Source organism: Geotrypetes seraphini, chromosome 8, assembly GCF_902459505.1.
Source record: "Geotrypetes seraphini chromosome 8, aGeoSer1.1, whole genome shotgun sequence".
NCBI lineage: Eukaryota > Metazoa > Chordata > Amphibia > Gymnophiona > Dermophiidae > Geotrypetes > Geotrypetes seraphini.
In genome coordinates, this window is record NC_047091.1 from 178,557,013 (window position 1) to 178,575,230 (window position 18,218).

The following is an 18,218-nucleotide window of genomic DNA, read 5'->3' on the forward strand; positions in this document are numbered from 1 at the left end:
TCCTGGGGAGAGTCTTCCTTCCAGAGGCCCGAGTGTGCAAGTTGCAGATTCATTTCCTTATGGATTGTCAGTGTCCTCATGCACAGGATTTTCTACAGGTCTTGAGGTCGATTGCGGCCTCACTGGACATGGTCAGGTGGGCTTGAGCTCATATGCGCCCACTTCAGTATGTTCTTTGGCAGTGGTCGCCTCAGATGCACGATCTGGACTCTCCCGTTCCTCTTTGGGGGTTAGTTCTTCGTAACCTCTGCTGGTGACTACAGTCTTCCAATCTAGTGCAGGGAGTGAGTCTGGATCAGCCTGAATGGATGGTGCTTATCATGGATGTCAGTCTCCTCTGTGGGGAGCTTAGTGTCAAAGTCGCTCGGCTCAGAGCCATCTGGTTGGCGTTACTAGCGTTTCAGATGTTGCTGAAGGGCAAATCAGTTTGGGGTCTCTTGGACAATGCCACGGCAGTGGTTTACGTCAATCATTGGGGGGGGGGGGGGAACCAGGAGTCTGGTGGCACAGGAGGTGTCTTTGCTTATAGCTTGGGCAGAGATTCATCTTCTGGACATCTCGACTTCCCACATAGTGGGAGTGGAGAATGTCCAGGCGGACTTCCTCATTCGTCACGTGGTAGATCCAGCGAGTGGGGTCTAGGTCCCGCAGCTTTCCAGGTAATTGTGCAGGCTTGGGGCCAGCTGGTCATGGACTGGATGGCCACGAATGTCATTACCAAAGCGCCAAGGTTCTTCAGTTGGTGCAGAGATTATCAGGCTGAGGACCTGGATGTTCTGGTGCAACCTTGGCCGTCAGACGGTCTCCTGAATGTTTTCCCCTGTGTCCGAAGGTGGGCAGAGTCCTTCTTCACATTGCTCGTCATATTAGCCGCGTGATCTTGATGGCTCCAGACTGGCCCAGGCGCCTGTGGTACGCAGATCTGGTTTGTCTTCTTGTGGGAGATCCTCTTCTGCTGCCCCTCTTGCCCGACCTTTTGATGCAAGGTCCCATTCCAATGTTCGGTCTGGGTCCCTTTTGTCTTTCAGCTTGTCTCTTGAAAGGGAACGCCTAAGTAAAAAAAAAAGTTATTCAGATAAGGTGATCTCCACCCTCTTGGGTTCCCGAAGACTTTCCACCTCTTGGGCTTATATGTGAGTTTGGAGACTCCAGCCTGAGGAGTGGTATTCTGCGTGTTGCATGGTTCTCCTTCACGCATCTTTGCCTCGCATCTTGGAGTTCTTACAGGATGGTCTGGACAGGAGCCTTGCCTGATCCTCCCTCTGGATTCAGCTTGCGGCTTTGTCTATGTTTCGCGGTTTGTTGAATGGTTGGCGTTTGGCCTCTTCTCCGGATGTGGTTCGGTTTTTGAGGGCAGCAAAATTGCTCCATCCTCCCATGCGGCCTTCGGTTCCATCATGGGATCTCAATGTGGTTCTTTCCGTGCTTGTGCGCGCTCCTTTTGAGCCTCTTGGCTCCTGCACGTTGAAGAATCTTATTCGTAAGGCAGTTTTCCTGGTGGCCATTACTTCTGCAAGACGCGTTTCCAAACTGCAGGCCTTTCCTGGAGTTCTTTAGGGAGCAGGTCATGCTGCGGCTGGTTCCCTCTTTTCTGCTGAAGGTGGTTTTGCCTTTTCATGTCAACCAGTTTGTGGTCCTTCCAGTCTTAAGTAGACTGCAGAGAGATAGACTGACCACTTTTTTGAGTTTGGACAGTTTGCATTACGGGCTTTGTAAAGCAGCTACGGTGAAACGCGTCAAGCTCAGAATTTTTATTAAGCAATTTAACAGCATCACAAATGTGCAATTCACAAATCAAAAACAAGTGCAGTGATTAAAGAGTGAAATTACAGCCTGTTCAAATGTCTGGTTCTTCTGGCGTCTGGTCTGAAAAATCTAAAATATTACTCTGAGCTCTGTTTTTTTAAATAGCTGGTGAATGTCCAGTATGTGAACAGTAATTATTGTAATATGAATTTTTCAGAAATGCTAGCATCAATACACCTGTGTTCTGATGGGTTTAGTCTGAATTTCTTCAAAAAATACTGAACTATCACAATGTTTATACAGAAACATGCTTTCAAGTAAACAAATATTTACTGAAGAACACTGTGAATAATAATAATAATAATAATTTTATTCTTACATACCGCCAGACCAAGGTGGCTCTAGGCGGTTCACAACAAATGGAGCTGATAACATACAATACAGATAAAATACATCAAATTATAAATGTAAAAGAACTCAGAGAATTGATACATGATGCATTAGGCTACAAACCTATCAAATAGTTGTGTCTTTAACAATTTTCTAAAATCAAGGTAAGAAGAAACCGCTAACATAATTTTTCCAAACCATACATTCAATTTAGCGGCCTGAAACGAGAGAGTTCTCTCAAGGAACTTCTTATAACGACAGAATTTTGTATAGGGATATGTAAACAGATGTGCTCTACGGTAGTCTTATTTTAGTGGCTCAAAGAAAAATGAACACGATAGCCAGGTGACATACCGAAAACTGATTTATAACAAAACTCTAGACTGTGATTGTGGCTGCCGCACAGCAACAGCCCTGAAGCCATTTAAATCTCTATGGGCTTCGGGGCCGTTAGCACAGGGCAGCCACTAGCGCGGCTTTGTAAAAGAGGCCGATAGCATATATAGCGGTAGAAACATAGAAGATGACGGCAGAAAAGGGCTACAGCCCATCAAGTCTGCCCACTCTGCTTACCCACCCCCTGTCTATGCCCTAATGACCCAATTTTCTTATCTTGACCCTCGTAGGGATCCCACATGGGTATCCCATTTATTCTTAAAGTCTGGCACGCTGTCTGCCTCGATCACCTGCACTGGAAGCTTGTTCCAATGATCAACCACTCTCTCTGTGAAGAAATACTTTCTGGTGTTGCCATGAAATTTTCCGCCCCTGAGTTTGAGCGGGTGCCCTCTTGTGGCCGAGGGTCCCTTGAGAAAGAAAATATCATCTTCCACTTCGACACGTCCCGTGAGGTACTTAAATGTTTCGATCATGTCTCCCCTCTCCCTATGTTCCTCAAGAGTGTAGAGCTGCAATTTGTTCAGTCTCTCTTCGTACGAGAGACCCTTGAGCCCCGAGATCCTTCTAATTCTGCATATATAGCAGAATTAGAAGAGATTCAAAATGGGTGACTAAAATGATTATGAGGATGAAACTGCTTTCATATGAAGAAAGGCTTTAAAGATTAGGGCTTTTCATTTTGAAAAAGAGGCTGCTAAGGGGCTTATGATAGAGATCTACAAATCATGAGTAGAGTAGAACAGATAAAAATGAATTGTTTTTTTTTTTTTTTAAGTAGAAAGACTAGGTGCCACTTAATGAAATTACATCGCAATATCTTTAAAATGAATAGGAGGAATTTCTTCTCTCTCAATAAATAGTTAAGCACTGGAACTTGTTGCCAGAGGATGTAGTTAGCATATCTAGGTTTACAAAAAGTTTAGATAAAATTACTAGAGAAAAGGTCCATAATCTGCTATAAAGATAGACAAGAGGAAAGCCACTAGTTATCCTTGGAATGGCTAGCATGGAATCAAGCTGTTCTATAAGATTCTGTAAGGTATTTGGTGACCTGTATTGTTGAATGTTGGAAGCAGGATATTTGAGTTAAATCAATGGTCTCAAACTCGTGGCTCGTCAGGTACTATTTTGAGCCCTCAGTATGCTCATCATAATCACAAAAGTAAAATAAAACAGTTTCTTGCAGATGTCTCTTTAGCTCTAAATGACAATATTATTATTAAGGCTTAGCCAAAACGAAAGATTTATAAAGTTTTACCTCATGCAAATTTGTCTATTCTTTAATAAGACATTAAATAGTTTTTTTTCTGAGGCCCTCAAAAGTACCTACAAATCCAAAATGTGGCCCTTATGATCTTATAATGATGTATGGGCTTTGAGGGAGGGGGGGTTACATTTGTATTTATAAGATATAATGATAAGATGTTTAAGTGATTAAATTAATTGTGTTTATTATGAATTTCTGTACACTTGATGAAAGTTTAAAAATGAATAAAGAATTAAAAAAACAAAACCCCAAAATGTGGCCCTGCAAAGGGTTTGAGTTTGAGACCACTGAACTAAATGGACCATCAGTCTGACCTAGTAGGGCTAGTCATATGACTTTCCATAGTTCACCATGGCACATCACTCACTAGCATCAGGTAGCTGTTAATATGTCTAAGGAGTTCCTTTTTCGTCAAGAAAGGAGCATCCATTACAGGCTTAGATAACTTTTTGGCCTAACATGCCTTGCTAAAGTAATATATGTGGAAAATAATTTTACAACAGAGTAATAATTAAAAAAGAAATATCAACCTACACTTCTCTTTGATAAAGAACAAGTTATGTAGTTAAATGTTTTTATAGAAGAAGCTCCTACAATAATCCGCAGCACCAATGCTCTCAAAGTTACACCTGATCCAAAGAAGGCAGGCTGACACATACACATATTGGAAACTCATGTTATTTCTGTATTGATTTATTGTTCTTTTCCAATAAAACAGATGGCATAAAATGTCTTTTTATCAGTGTATCATTGTTGAGTGTATAAACATAAAATTTATAGCTATAATACCATTAAATTTGCTCCATTAAGCAAAAATAATAGCAAATTTTAAGGAAAACAGAGCTTTTTGTACTCAGTGGCTTTGAGGGATCCCAGGATATGCTTTACAAATTTTTTAAAATTATTTTCTGATCAAATTCAAGCAAAGTTATGGGGAAAAACTTTAATTTGCACAGTTTTCCAACTTTAGGTTTTCTGTGCAACAGCCCTACATGTTTACTTTTATGAACACCTAGGGGCAGACTTATTTTGTTCTCTCCAGGATGGATTACTGTAACTCCCTATTTAATAGAATGGCCAAAAAAGATCTCAAACGCCTCCAGTGCGTACAAAACGCAGCAATCCGCCTCCTACACAACCTCAACTACCATGACCCTATCTCTCCAGCCCTCTGTGCAGAGCACTGGCTCCTGATCAACCAACGCTGTGCTTTCAAGGCCCTGGTGATAGCACATAAAAGAATCTACACCACCACCCCAGGATACATAGGATTCAAGCTAACCCTGTACGCCTCCTCTGCTCTGAAACGGAGAAGCGCCTATGCATCCCCCCAGGAAGGTCTCTCCTATCGGAAACCGCCTGCAAACACTCCTACAGCCACTTCATTCCCCCATCTCTGGAACCAACTTCCCCCACAAATCAGACTAGAGAACTCTCTGATGACCCTCCTCTTCAACTGAAATTCTAAATGCAAACTACCCCTTGACCCCCTTATATTCCCCCTCCTTTCTGCAGTCTCCTGTACTTAAGTTGCTGTATAGTCTTTGAACTGTCCAAGATGTACTTAAGTTGCTGTACACTTCCCCCTCCATATTCACGGTGGTTAGGGACAGAGTCAGCCCGCAAATATTAAATCGCAAATAACATTCGGGCTAGTTCTGCCCCTAAACCCTGGCTATTTTAAGCCCTGTAAGCCTTACCTGGTGGTCTAGCGGATTTTCGTGCAGGAGCGATCTTCCTACGCTCCTGCCCTGTGCAGATTGCTCACAGGAAATGGCTGCCTTGAGCTCCCGTCATCTCTCGAGCCATTTCCTGTGAGCGATATGCAAGGGGCTGGAGCGTGGGAAGATTGCTCTTGCCCAAAAACCCGCTAGACCACCAGGTAAGGCTTAAGGGGGGAAGGGGGCTCACAGGGCTTAAAATAGCCTGAAAAATGATTTTTGGGGCAGAAAATCGTGAATAATCAAAACCGTAGATATGGAAACCGTGAATAATAATAATAAGTTTATATACCGCAGGACCGTGAAGTTTGATGCGGTTTACAAAGATTAAAAGATGGTACAAATTGATTGAACTTGACAGAGGTGAAAGCTAGTGATTAACAGCTCAAGGGATCCGTTATTGAGGAGAAAGAGTTGTACAGGTCAGCTGCCTAGATATTTCAGGAACAGATATGTTTTTAGGCATTTCCTGAATTCCCCATAAGTAGTAGGCGGAATACGGAAGGGGAAATGTATAGTCTTGTACTATCCAAAATGTTTTCCATTGTGAATGTTGGCTTGTAACCCGTTCTGAACTACTGGGAGGACGGGACAGAAATTGAAACAAATAAATAAAAGTACACCTGCTTTTGTTGACTTAATGGCTTTGCACATGCACGCCATTTTATAGAACATGCCTCACACAGAAAACTACAAATGGGTTAAAAATGATTTTTTTTTTTTAATTCGCAACAGCAGTAACCCTAAGCCACAAGGCAGAAATCAGTAAGAGGGGCTGCTCGTGCGCTGCTCTTCTGCTCCCGCGCTTTCCCCGAGCCCCGCCCCCCGCCCCCCTGACGCAACGTCTTCCCTGCCCCGCGACTTCCTGTTTCCGGCAGGGCGGGACGTGGCGCCGGGAGGGGCTGCGTCGGAGGGGGGCGGGGCGGCGAACCGAGGGAGACCTGGACGAGCCGCTGACGCTGAGCTGAAAGACGACTTTCGGAAGGTAGGACGGGGGTAGCCCGCGAGACAGGGGCGGAGGCGGGGCGTGAGGGAAAAGCCCCTCCTCGAGCGTGCGTGACGTGTTCTCTCTCTTGCAGGCGGACGGCCCGCGCGGGATGGAGCAGCCGCCCCGGCCCCGTCGGCGCTGACAGGCTCGTCGGCGATGGCGAAGAGCTCGGAGGAGAACGGCCTGAGCGCCCCCGGCGGCGGCGGCAGCCTGAGCGGCACCCGGGAGACCCTCAGCGACCTGGAGCGGGGCTCGCTGGCGGGGGACGAGCTCAGCTCGCTGGGCTCCGACTCCGAGGTCAACGGCTACACCGGCGACAGGAAGATCGACCGCTACGGCTTCATCGTGGAGTCTGTGAGCGCCGAGAGCCCGTGAGTGGGGGAGGGGGAGTGGGCGAGTTTGGGTTTTGGGGGGGGATTTCCTCCTCTCCTTGAGTTTCCTTCCTCTCCTTGAGTTTCCTTCCCTCTCCTCCTTGAGTTTCCTTCCCTCTCCTCCTTGAGTTTCCTTCCCCCCCCTCCTTGAGTTTCCTTCCCCCCCCTCCTTGAGTTTCCTTCCCCCCCCCTTGAGTTTCCTTCCCCCTCCTCCTTGAGTTTCCTTCCCCCCCCTCCTTGAGTTTCCTTCCCCCCCTCCTTGAGTTTCCTTCCCCCCCCTCCTTGAGTTTCCTTCCCCCCCCTTCCTTGAGTTTCCTTCCCCCCCTTCCTTGAGTTTCCTTCCCCCCCTTCCTTGAGTTTCCTTCCCCCCCTCCTTGAGTTTCCTTCCCCCCCTCCTTGAGTTTCCTTCCCCCCCTCCTTGAGTTTCCTTCCCCCCTCCTTGAGTTTCCTTCCCCCCTCCTTGAGTTTCCTTCCCCCCCTCCTTGAGTTTCCTTCCCCCCCTCCTTGAGTTTCCTTCCCCCCCTCCTTGAGTTTCCTTTCCCCCCTCCTTGAGTTTCCTTTCCCCCCTCCTTGAGTTTCCTTCCCCCCCTCCTTGAGTTTCCTTCCCCCCCTCCTTGAGTTTCCTTCCCCCCCTCCTTGAGTTTCCTTTCCCCCCTCCTTGAGTTTCCTTTCCCCCCTCCTTGAGTTTCCTTCCCCCCCCTCCTTGAGTTTCCTTCCCCCCCCTCCTTGAGTTTCCTTCCCCCCCCCTCCTTGAGTTTCCTTCCCCCCCCTCCTTGAGTTTCTTCCCCCCCCTCCTTGAGTTTCTTCCCCCCCCTCCTTGAGTTTCTTCCCCCCTCTCCTTGAGTTTTCTTCCCCCCTCTCCTTGAGTTTTCTTCCCCCCTCTCCTTGAGTTTCTTGGTTCAGCAACTTGGCCTTTAATTTCCCCACCTTGTGGTTTTTTCTTTATTGGCTTTTTTATCAACCACCTTGATGAAGAGATTCCCCCAAGGCGGTGGTCAGAACAACAACAAAAATTGGTTAACGGTAGTAAATGGGTCAAATATAAACAGATGCAATGAATGAGATAGACTCAAAATCAGCAAATTGAAACTTAAGAATAGGACTTCAGGAAATAGCACTGAAGTTTAAATAAGATCATATATTGTACTTACCAGACTATTAATAAGTACATAAAATAACAGATTATGATATTTTTCTACAGAAACAAAAAAAGGAAGAACCAACAAAATCTGCAGTAAAAAGGTCAAAGACAAAACAAAGCAAGGAGAACTGCAGTAACATGTACAATGATACAGGCAAAGTTTATTAAAATAATTGCGGTTAAAAACAACACCTTAAAATTAAACCACGGGACCCAACACGGTCCGTGTTTTGGTACACGCCTTCTTCAGGGGTCCTAGGTTGGAAAGGAGTCAAATTGAACTGCAAAAAGCATGCTGAAGCCTGTGTGAAGACGAACGTCGAAGAGCAGCTTGTACGTGGGCTTGCGGTTCAATTTGACTCCTTTCCAACCTAGGACCCCTGAAGAAGGCGTGTACCGAAACACGGACCGTAATGGGTCATGTGGTTTAATTTTAAGGTGGTGTTTTTAACCGCAATTATTTTAATAAACTTTGCCTGTATCATTGTACATGTTACTGCAGTTCTTCTTGCTTTGTTTAATATTTTTCTACAATACAGCTTATCATATAGCCGAGAGGCCAAGTACAGATCAAGGTTTAAGTTCATGAAAAATTTGATATCATTTATTTCAAGGTGGTTATACATTTTCAAACAGGGTAAAAACAGATATTACAATTTAACATAACTTCAACAGAATAAACGTACACGATTAGACAAAACAATAACATATACGGCTGGACAAACGGGTACAAATGGAAAAAAGGGGAGACCTGCAATGATTAAAGAAAACAAAAGGGTGGGGTTAAAAACAAGTAACAAGCAGACTCACAAAAGATTTTAAAAAAGTTTAAATCCTTAAAAGGACATTTACACTTGAAAGGCATCTTTGAAAAAGAATATCTTAAGAAAAGATTTAAATTTCTCAAGATTAGTTATCTCTCTTAGTGCATTTGGTGCCGAGTTCCAGAGGGTTCTAGTATTAATATGGTTCAAGGTTGGGATTGCTAATAAATTTTGCTCCAAGGAACGAAGAAAACACGATGTAGCATACGGTATCAAAAAAATGTATTAATGAATTCTGGCTGTCCAGTGTTTCTTGTTTTAAAAGTCAATAATAGAGTTTTATAAATGACACGGTGATGGATGGGAAGCCAATGGGCTTTTATCAGAAGAGGAGTTACGTGGACAAATTTTTGGCCTTGTAGATGACTTTTACTGCTGTGTTCTGGATTATTATTACTAGATGGGGACAAGATGGGTGGTACAGTGTCTGTTGTGATAAACAGATGGGAGGTAGTAGTTAAGGTTAAACTCAAGGCAAGTTGTTTATACTGTTAAACAAGATATAAGAACTGATTTAGTTAGTGTTTAGCAAGCTAGTCCTGGTGCAGAGTAAGTATACAGTCAATCAAATTGAGTTGTAGTCGGATATAATCAGCTTTTAGGAGTTACATAGGCAATTACACCTTCAGTACTATGTGTAGCTCAAAAAAGATATAGCAGAATTAGAAAAAGTACAGAGAAGGGTGACCAAAATGATTAAGGGGGTGGGAGAAGGGCTAAAGAGGATAGGGCTAAGGAGACATAGGAGAGAGCTGTAAAATCCTATATGGATCGCAACAAGTGTATTGAATTGATCATTTGCTATTTCAAAAAGTACAAAGATATGGTGCACCTCACAAACTTAGGTGTAAGCTCTGTAGGCAGAGGATGTAGTGAACACAGCTAATGTTTCAGGCGAACAGAATGTTGGGCATTATCAAAAAAGGTATCACTACCAGAACGAAGGAAGTTATCCTGCCACTGTATCTGGTGATGGTGCGCCCGCATCTGGAGTACTGCGTCCTGTACTGGTCGCCGTTCCTAAAGAAGGATATGGCGATGCTCGAGAGGGTCCAGAAAAAAGCAACAAGGATGATAAAGGGCATGGAAAACCTTTCATATGCTGAAAGGCTAGAGAAGCTGGGGCTCTTTTCCCAGGAAAAGTGGAGTCTTAGAGGGGACATGATAGAGACTTATAAGATCATGAAAGGTATAGAGAAGGTTGAGAGGGACAGATTCTTCAGACTAGCAGGAACAACAAAAACAAGAGGGCATTCAGAAAAATTGAAAGGAGACAGATTCAGAACGAATGCTAGGAAGTTCTTCTTCACTCAGAGGGTGGTAGACACCTGGAATGCGCTTCCAGTAGGGGTGATAGGACAGAGTATGATATTGGGCTTCAAAAAGGGATTGGATGATTTCCTGAAGGAGAAGGGGATTGAAGGGTATAGATAGAGAGTTATTATACAGGATAATAAATGATTAGGGAACAAGAGGTTTAGATAAAGGATCACTTGCAGGCCTTGGACCTGGGGGGCCGCTGCGGGAGCGGACTGCTGGGCATGATGGACCCCTGGTCTGACCCAGCAGAGGCAATGCTTATGTTCTTATGTATAAAAAAAAGTTCAGATGCATTCCTGGAATTAAAGCCTGTAAATTGTTGGTAAATAGCAGGAAATGTAATTTTGGTGATTTTGCGAGACATTTATGACCTGGATTGTCCACTACTTAAATGGGTTAAATGGACCTTTGGCCTGATGTGGTATGGCAGTTCTTAGCTTATGAAAGCACCGACCTCTCATTTGCCTTCATCCCTTTTTTCTAGAAAACCTTTTTCTTTTTCTGTATGAGAGCTATTATGCATCTTCCTGTTAGCAGGGTTAACTTGACCATTAGGCATGATTAGGTAAATGCCTAGGACAACAGCTTTTGGGATATGGTAATTAGCGGCTACAATAGGTCCTGCCAGCCAGATAAACTCAAAAGAATTATCAGCATATACTTTTATCTTTACAGAGGGAGGACAATTTAGTCAATTTACCCAGGTTAATAAATTTTGATAATTGATTTTGTGCCTGCATATATGTGGGGTGATCATGATTGAGTTTTAATTATCAAAATCTTAGGGCATTCGGTCTTGCCTATTGGTTTCCCTTATTGGTGGTATATTTTGCCTGCTTGGTTTTATTGGGGAGAAGGAGGACTGAGGAGGTCATATTGGTAGAATAGTGGGGGGGATTTGGGTCCTTCTTTCTGGTCGGTTGAGTATATGGTATTGCTCTTTCAAATTAATTCTGCAGCCTGTCACATTCGGTTTTACTTAAGGCTTTCAAAAGGTTCAAGGATAGTATAAGATCTTTTCTAAATAGTTTAAGAATGAGCTTTATAGGCTACAAATAGGTTGATAATCCAAAGAAAGCAAGAAACAGGAGGTTGTGGTAATTGAGATGGAAAGGAAGGAAAGATAAGTGTTACCCTTTGGCAAGCTCCTTTAGGGCAGCGATCATTGCTGTAGGAAAGGTTTGTGGACAGTTGTTGAAACTTCTCAGGATATAATAGGAAACTAGGTTGCTGTGTTAAACCTTTATCACCACCAACCACAGTAATAAGAAAGTGTATATGGCTTATCCACTGTGCTGGTCATAGAACAGAATCTACATCCTCTATTTAATGCAGTGGTCTCAAAATCAAACGTGATCAGTGTCAGTTTGTTGACTTCCAGGCATCAAGGAAAGATCTAAATAAGCAAAGTGCGGTACTACAAAGGAAAATTCCACTATAGGCATTCTGCTGATGACCAGAAAGGATAAATGAGTATTCACCCATGTCATCTCTGTCTATCCTTCTCTTTATCTATGGAACACGAAACATCGCCCCATCCCCCTTTCTCGCTCTCTGCCTTTCCCTGGAACTTCACGCTTCCTTCTGGACTCTGTAAGGCAGGGAAACTGCTTTGCTCTCTACTTAATTGTAATGCTTAATTATTGTAATGCTTCAGAATATTGCTTTTCTGTAAGACTATTTCTATAATATATTCTTTATGCAATCACCTCTGGCTGTACCTCTTTGATTCTACTTCCCAGTGAGTCTTCAGTGAGGGAACTGAACCTGGGACCGGCGTTTGTCAGTACGCCTCGCACTTAACCCCTACCACCTAATATTGGGGGGGGGGGCACTAACAAACCTGACAACCCATAAACATAAATTTGCAAAATAAGAAGAATCTTAAAAATGGGGTAGTAAATAAGGGAAAAGAAATGGTAAATGCACACATACAACAGGAAATAAGGTTATTCCAGAAACTGTATACAAACAGATCAAGATCTGATAGAAGAATGGTTAAAGAAAAAGTGTTTACTGCAGCACAGGACAGTGAATATAGATAAGATGTTCACAGTCAACATAGAGAATCCCCCCCCCCCCCCCACACACACACACACGTTGTGTAGCACTGGACTGAAAACTAAAAGTGCAGTGCCAGGAAAATGAGGATTGCATTGCTAACAACTGTGGTAATGAAGTAGTGATTACATAAAGACATTTTTTACCATTGATGGGACACTGGACAGACTATTTGATCTTTATCTGCCATCATGTTTCTATGATTTAAAAAAAAACCCCCCCCCCCCCCCCCAAAAAACCAACCCAACACAACTTGGTGGAAGAAAAATGGATGTTAAGGAGAAAAGAGAGAATGGCGTTATTAGTAATGTTGATATTGAGTGACTATTCATCGCCCATGGAGGAAACAAAGGACCAATAAATGCAATCTGAGACCAAAGCAAATGGAGAAATAAAAATTGGCATGCTAAAAAAAATAATTTTTAAACTCCAGAAGCAAGCTCTGTTTGACAAAATGCAATTATGAAGGCAAGCACTAGCAGACAGATACTACTACTGCTATTTATTATTTCTACAGTTCTACCAAGTGCGTTCAGTGTTGTACATTAAATGGTCCCTACTTGAAAGAGCTTACAATGTACCGTATTTTCACCCATATACCACGCACACGGGTATAGCGCGCGGGGAACACAAATTTATGTAAAAAAAATTTAATATAGCGCGCACACGCGTATACCACACATGCTAAAACCTCCTCCCGCCTACGCTGAACTGGCATTCTCCCCCCCGCTCGCTTACCCGCGTTTTACAACTTTTTTTTTCAATCCGATCTGGCATCCCCCCTGCGAACCGGCATCCTCCCCCCCACACTCGCGTCACCCCCTCCCCCGCGATCCTACATCCCCCCCAGCACCGCAAAACATCTCTTACCCGATTGGGCACCAGCACCAATGCACAGGATGTGGCAGTGCCCGAAGATCCTCCCTCGTTGGTTTGGGCTGGGCTGGGCTGGGCGGTGCGAGAGAGATCCTCCTTCTTCCTGTGCCGGGCTGGACTAGGCTTTGAGCATGCGCAAATGCTCAAAGCCTAGTCCAGCCCGGCGCAGGAAGAAGGAGGATCTCTCCCGCACTGCACCGCCCAGCCCAGCCCAAACCAACGAGGGAGGATCTTCGGGCACTAGCACTGGCACGTCCTGTGCATTGGTGCTGGTGCCGGTGCCCAATCGGGTAAGACATGTTTTGCAGTGCTGGGGGGGATGTAGGATCGCGGGGGGGGGGGGGGACGCGAGCGGGGGGAGGATGCCGGTTTGCAGGGAGGATGCCGATCGGATTGAAAAAAAAAAGTTGTAAAACGCGCTCACACGTACAATGCGCATGGTGTGTAAAATTGTGTATAACGCGCGCGTTATATGCGTTAAAATACGGTAATTATGAAAAGCACACTGGAAATGGTGAATCAATATATGCTACCCAAATGTGATTAGTACAGTTTGTAGATTTTACTAACCACTTGTCTCTTGTAAGTTATCAGTCACTTGCCACAATGTGTCTTTGTGGATGAGTAACTGTATAAACATGGAGGATTTTTGTTGACTATGCAGCAGCTTTGACTTCCAAATTATATGATTGGGTCACTGGGTAATGCTGACATAAAGCAGCAGAAAACACATCCTGAGCTTTGGCATCACTTATTTTCTTCTGCAGTCAGTGTGGTAAATCTTATTGCTGGTCATAGAGCACACACAAGTTAGCTGCATATCCTTTTTATCCAGTGACTGAGATCTCGTACTGGAAACGGATAAATGAATATAGAGCTTTTGAGGAACTAAAGCTAAAGTGACATAACACTGGCATAATCCCAGAGTGTGCAGCTGCAAAGAACGTTGGAGCCATGTTAAACCAAAACTTAAAATTGTTGAAATCCAAGATCTGTGGGGAAGTAGTTCCAGCAACCTCAGATTTTGCTTGGTGGTAGTTGAAGGATACTAGGTAGGAAAAGCTATTAAAAAAAGAGCTAAGTATTTTTGGATATGCTTATTCTGAGACTTGGCAAATAGGGTAGAAGTTTATCTCTCCACAAGTGTAGGTTGAGGATCACACCAAAGTCCCCTTCCCCTCTCTTCAGACATATCTGCCCAGACTTGTGAATTTTGGGTGGGGAAGATTTACATATTCTATCTAGAGGAAGCATTACCAATAAATTCTGGTTTCAAGTTTATTAGGATTTTATATACCGCCTATCAAGGTTATCTGAGCGGTTTTTACAATCATGTACTCAAGCATTTTCCCTATCTGTCCCGGTGGGCTCACAATCTATCTAACGTACCTGGGGCTATGGAGGATTAAGTGACTTGCCCAGGGCCACAAAGAGCAGTGCGGGGTTTGAACCCACAACCCCAGGGTGCTGAGGCTGTAGATTCAACCACTGCGCTACACACTCCTGGTCAACAAATCTCAGTCGGAGCATATGGAATAATTAAATGGGCCAATAAGTTGTTAGATAGTTCTAAATTCTAAGGTCAAGATGTTAACAGATCCTTATGGTGTTGTCTCTTAGGTCCAGATGCATTAGTCAGTGATTGTCTAATGGTCGTCGCTCAACCGATTTTCACTGGTTTAGCGACGATTGGATTTGACGACCCAATGCTCAAAACGTCTCACCGTGTGGTTTTGTGCACAATCACTTGTTCTCCGATCCAGCCATGCAAATGAGGTCATTAATATTGAAATGCCATGTAAACTAGCAGAGCACTTGATGCTCTAACATGGCTTCCTGATGCATGGAGAAAAAGTGATCGCTTTTAGCGATTCAAAAAAAGCAACTGGTCAAGACCAGTCATTTATCTGTCCTACCCATAGTTCAGCACAGAAATTAATATATTTATAACATACCATATTTTTTTTTAAAAATGGGCCCAGATGCAGTGCATGTTACACATTTTTTAAAAAAGCCTTCCCCCCCCAATGACAGAGGTGTGTCCCTGAACCCTTTGATGATGACGGCCGCCCCTGTGACAGCGACGTACCCAGAGAGACGAGATATGCCTATTTCCTCATGCCATCGCAAAAAACTCTAGTGTCAGTCAAAATTTGCAGGAGGGATGCCCCCTCCCTCCTGCCACTGGCTGTTCCCCCGCACCAAGACCCCTGTCCTGAGCTGTCCTCTCCCCTCCCCCACTCCTCTTAAAAAAAAAAAATTAAAAAAAATTGACAGGAGGGATGCCCACTCCCTACTGCCACCGGATGCCCCTGAACCTCCTCCACACCCCTTGAACCTCCCCCTTACCTTGTAATTTTGATGACAGCTAGAGAGATGCCCAGTCCCTCCTGCTCCACAGGTCTCCACTGTGAAATGGCGGGCCTATCCCTTCCCAGTGGATGAACAGGAAGAGGCCTAAGGCTCTGATTGGCTCATACGCCTAAGGCCCCTTCCAGTTGTCTGAGCCAATCAGGGCGTTAGGCTCCTCCCTCTGTATTCTGGTCTTGAACTTTAACAGACCTTGCTTCGACGTACCTTACCTCAGAACACCTGAGCCTGCCAACCAGTTCTTCTACTGTTCACTGAAGATATGTTAATACCCATTCGTAACCTCACGCTTAGATTACTGCAATCTGTGTATGGCCGTTTGGTGGGGGATAGGCTGGGGAGGGCTTCAGTGGCTGGGAGGGTGTAGATGGGCTGGAGTAGGTTTTAACAGAGATTTTGGCAGTTGGAACCCATGCACAGTACCGGGTAGAGCTTTGGATTCTTGCCCAGAAATAGCTAAGAAAAAAATTAAAAAATTTAAATTGAATCAGGTTGGGCAGACTGGATGGACCATTCGGGTCTTTATCTGCTGTCATCTACTATGTTACTCCTAACTGGTATCCCTCAGTGTTGCCTCTCACCCTTGCAATCTGTGCAAAACTCTGCTTCCAGACTCATCTTCTACCAACCTTGCTACACTCATGACACCCCTCTCCTTAAGTCACTTCACTGGCTCCTTGTCTGTCATCGCATACAGTTCAACATCTTATTGCTGACCTACAAATGTGTTCGTTCTGCTGCCCCTCAGTATCTCTCCTCGCTTCTTTCCTTATACACCTCCCAGAGAACTCCGTTCCTCAGATAAGTCACTCTTAGCGTTACCCTTCTTCTCCATTGCCAATTCCGGACTTTGTTCCTTTCATCTAGTTGCCCCTATGCCTGGAATAAATTACCACCTGAGTTTGTCCGTCAAGCCCCTTCCCTTGTTTAAAAGCAGACTGAAAACCCATCTTTTTGATATAGCTTTCAATCCTTAACCCTACTCCTCTGCCCTCCAACCCAGCCTGCTGATTAACCGTTCCCTTTAATTGTATCCATGGCATCCTGTTTGCCTGGCTCGAGCAGGGACTGTTTTCTTACTCTTTGACTCTGTGCAGCGCTGCGTGCATCTGGTAGCACTATAGAAATAATTAATAGTAGCAGTATAGGAAAGCATTCCGTCAGTATGGAGTCAACAAAGAGGAAATAATAAAAACAGGTGTATGGAAGAGCATGATACAGTGCCTGGGATTGGTTATTTAATTTATTTATTTAGATTTATATCCCGTCCTCTTAGTAGCTCAGAACGGTCTACAAGCAAACATTCACAGTGGAGTACATTTGGACAATTCAAAGACTATACAGTAGTTTAAATACAAGGACTATACAGTAATTTAAGTACAAGTTAAGAGTGGACTATACAGCAATTTAAGTAGTAGTTTAGAATGGAGAAGAGAGGGTAGAGGGGAGGGGATTTAGGGGGGAGGCATAGACTGTGGATGAATTTTAGTTGAAGAGGAGGGTCTTTACCGCTTTCCAGAAGGTCATCAATGAGTTCTGTAGTCTGATTTGTGGGGGGAGTTGGTTCGAGAGGTGGGGGATGAAGTGGCTGTAGGAGCATTTGCAGGCGGTTTCTGACATCATTGACACCATAGACAAGAGAACCATGTGAAATGCAGCTTGTATTTTCTCCCCTGAGTTCTATGATATCAGCTATCATTAGGAAGCACTGAAAAGTCTCATTGATCCACTCTTTGAACACAAAGAACTTGTTTGTATTCAATAAAGGGAAAAATTAAGACATTTTATAGCCTAAGAGTTGGAGGAAAACTTTTTTGTTGTGGGCATTGTAAAATCTGTAATATTAAATTACAGGATATAGCTTTTAGAATTCTCAATGTGGAAAGAATTAGCCGTAAACATTGCAAAGTATGTACATCTTTATATTTTGCATATGTGATAGTTTTGCCCTTGCAGTGAAATGTATGTGGGGGAGAAACCACTTAGCATTCAAAACTGATTTGGCAGAACATACTTATAAATATAGCTTCACAGTGCATGGAGGAATTATTTTTTATCATGCTGCATGGTATGGTCTTGGATAATATTCCTGACTGCCAGTGTAGTTGTAATCATGGAAAAAGCTTAGTTGTAATTAGAACAAAAATGGATTTTTAACCTGATGTCTGGAGCCAGGTGGTTTGAATTCTTTCATTGCCTGGAAAGGTTTCTCCTAGTAGTGGTAAAAGATCAGCTGTCTTGTGTTTAGAGGCCTCTGATTAGATTTTTGAATTTAGGGGTAAGGAAAGGGTTATATAATGGTGCCATTGCCATGCTAAGGATGTACCACCATGAAAGTAATATTAAAATCATTTGCCCCTGAAACAGTGGCTTTTGTCTTTCAAAAGAAGACATTGCTGGGCTGTTAATTGCAGCTGAAGAGTTTTTGGCAGATAATTGAAGATTAATCTTTTTAAAACTATTTTTGAATGATGGTAAAAAATGAAATAGCTGATACTAATATGACCTGATGATGTATTGATTGGAGGAGTTTTTTGTATCGTATCTCATATTCTGAGGTCCTTTTTTCCTCTTCAGTGGATGAACTCTGTGGCTTAGTTTTGAGTATATACCATGACAGTAATGAAGCTCCCTCCAAGGCCCGTGTATGTGGCATATGATCTGTGTCTCAAATTACTGCTAATGCTCGACGTAATACTTGCATCATACCAAATAAACTTAGTTCTAGAGTTCTTAAGATGTAA

At 43.7% G+C, this 18,218-nt stretch overlaps 1 protein-coding gene across 2 annotated transcripts in view; it reads left to right on the forward strand.

Moving 5' to 3' along the window:
- The first annotated feature begins 6,357 nt into the window (after positions 1-6,357).
- The window catches only part of TBC1D10A (TBC1 domain family member 10A), an 87,842-nt gene continuing 75,981 nt past the window's right edge, over positions 6,358-18,218 (forward strand). The window contains exons 1-2 of one of the 2 annotated variants that reach the window (XM_033955449.1): positions 6,358-6,508; positions 6,603-6,882. In XM_033955449.1, the coding sequence (XP_033811340.1) occupies positions 6,668-6,882 (215 nt within the window). In that variant the 5' untranslated portion in view covers positions 6,358-6,508; positions 6,603-6,667. The remainder of the gene's footprint in view (positions 6,509-6,602; positions 6,883-18,218) is intronic. The other variant, XM_033955448.1, reaches the window with a different exon arrangement.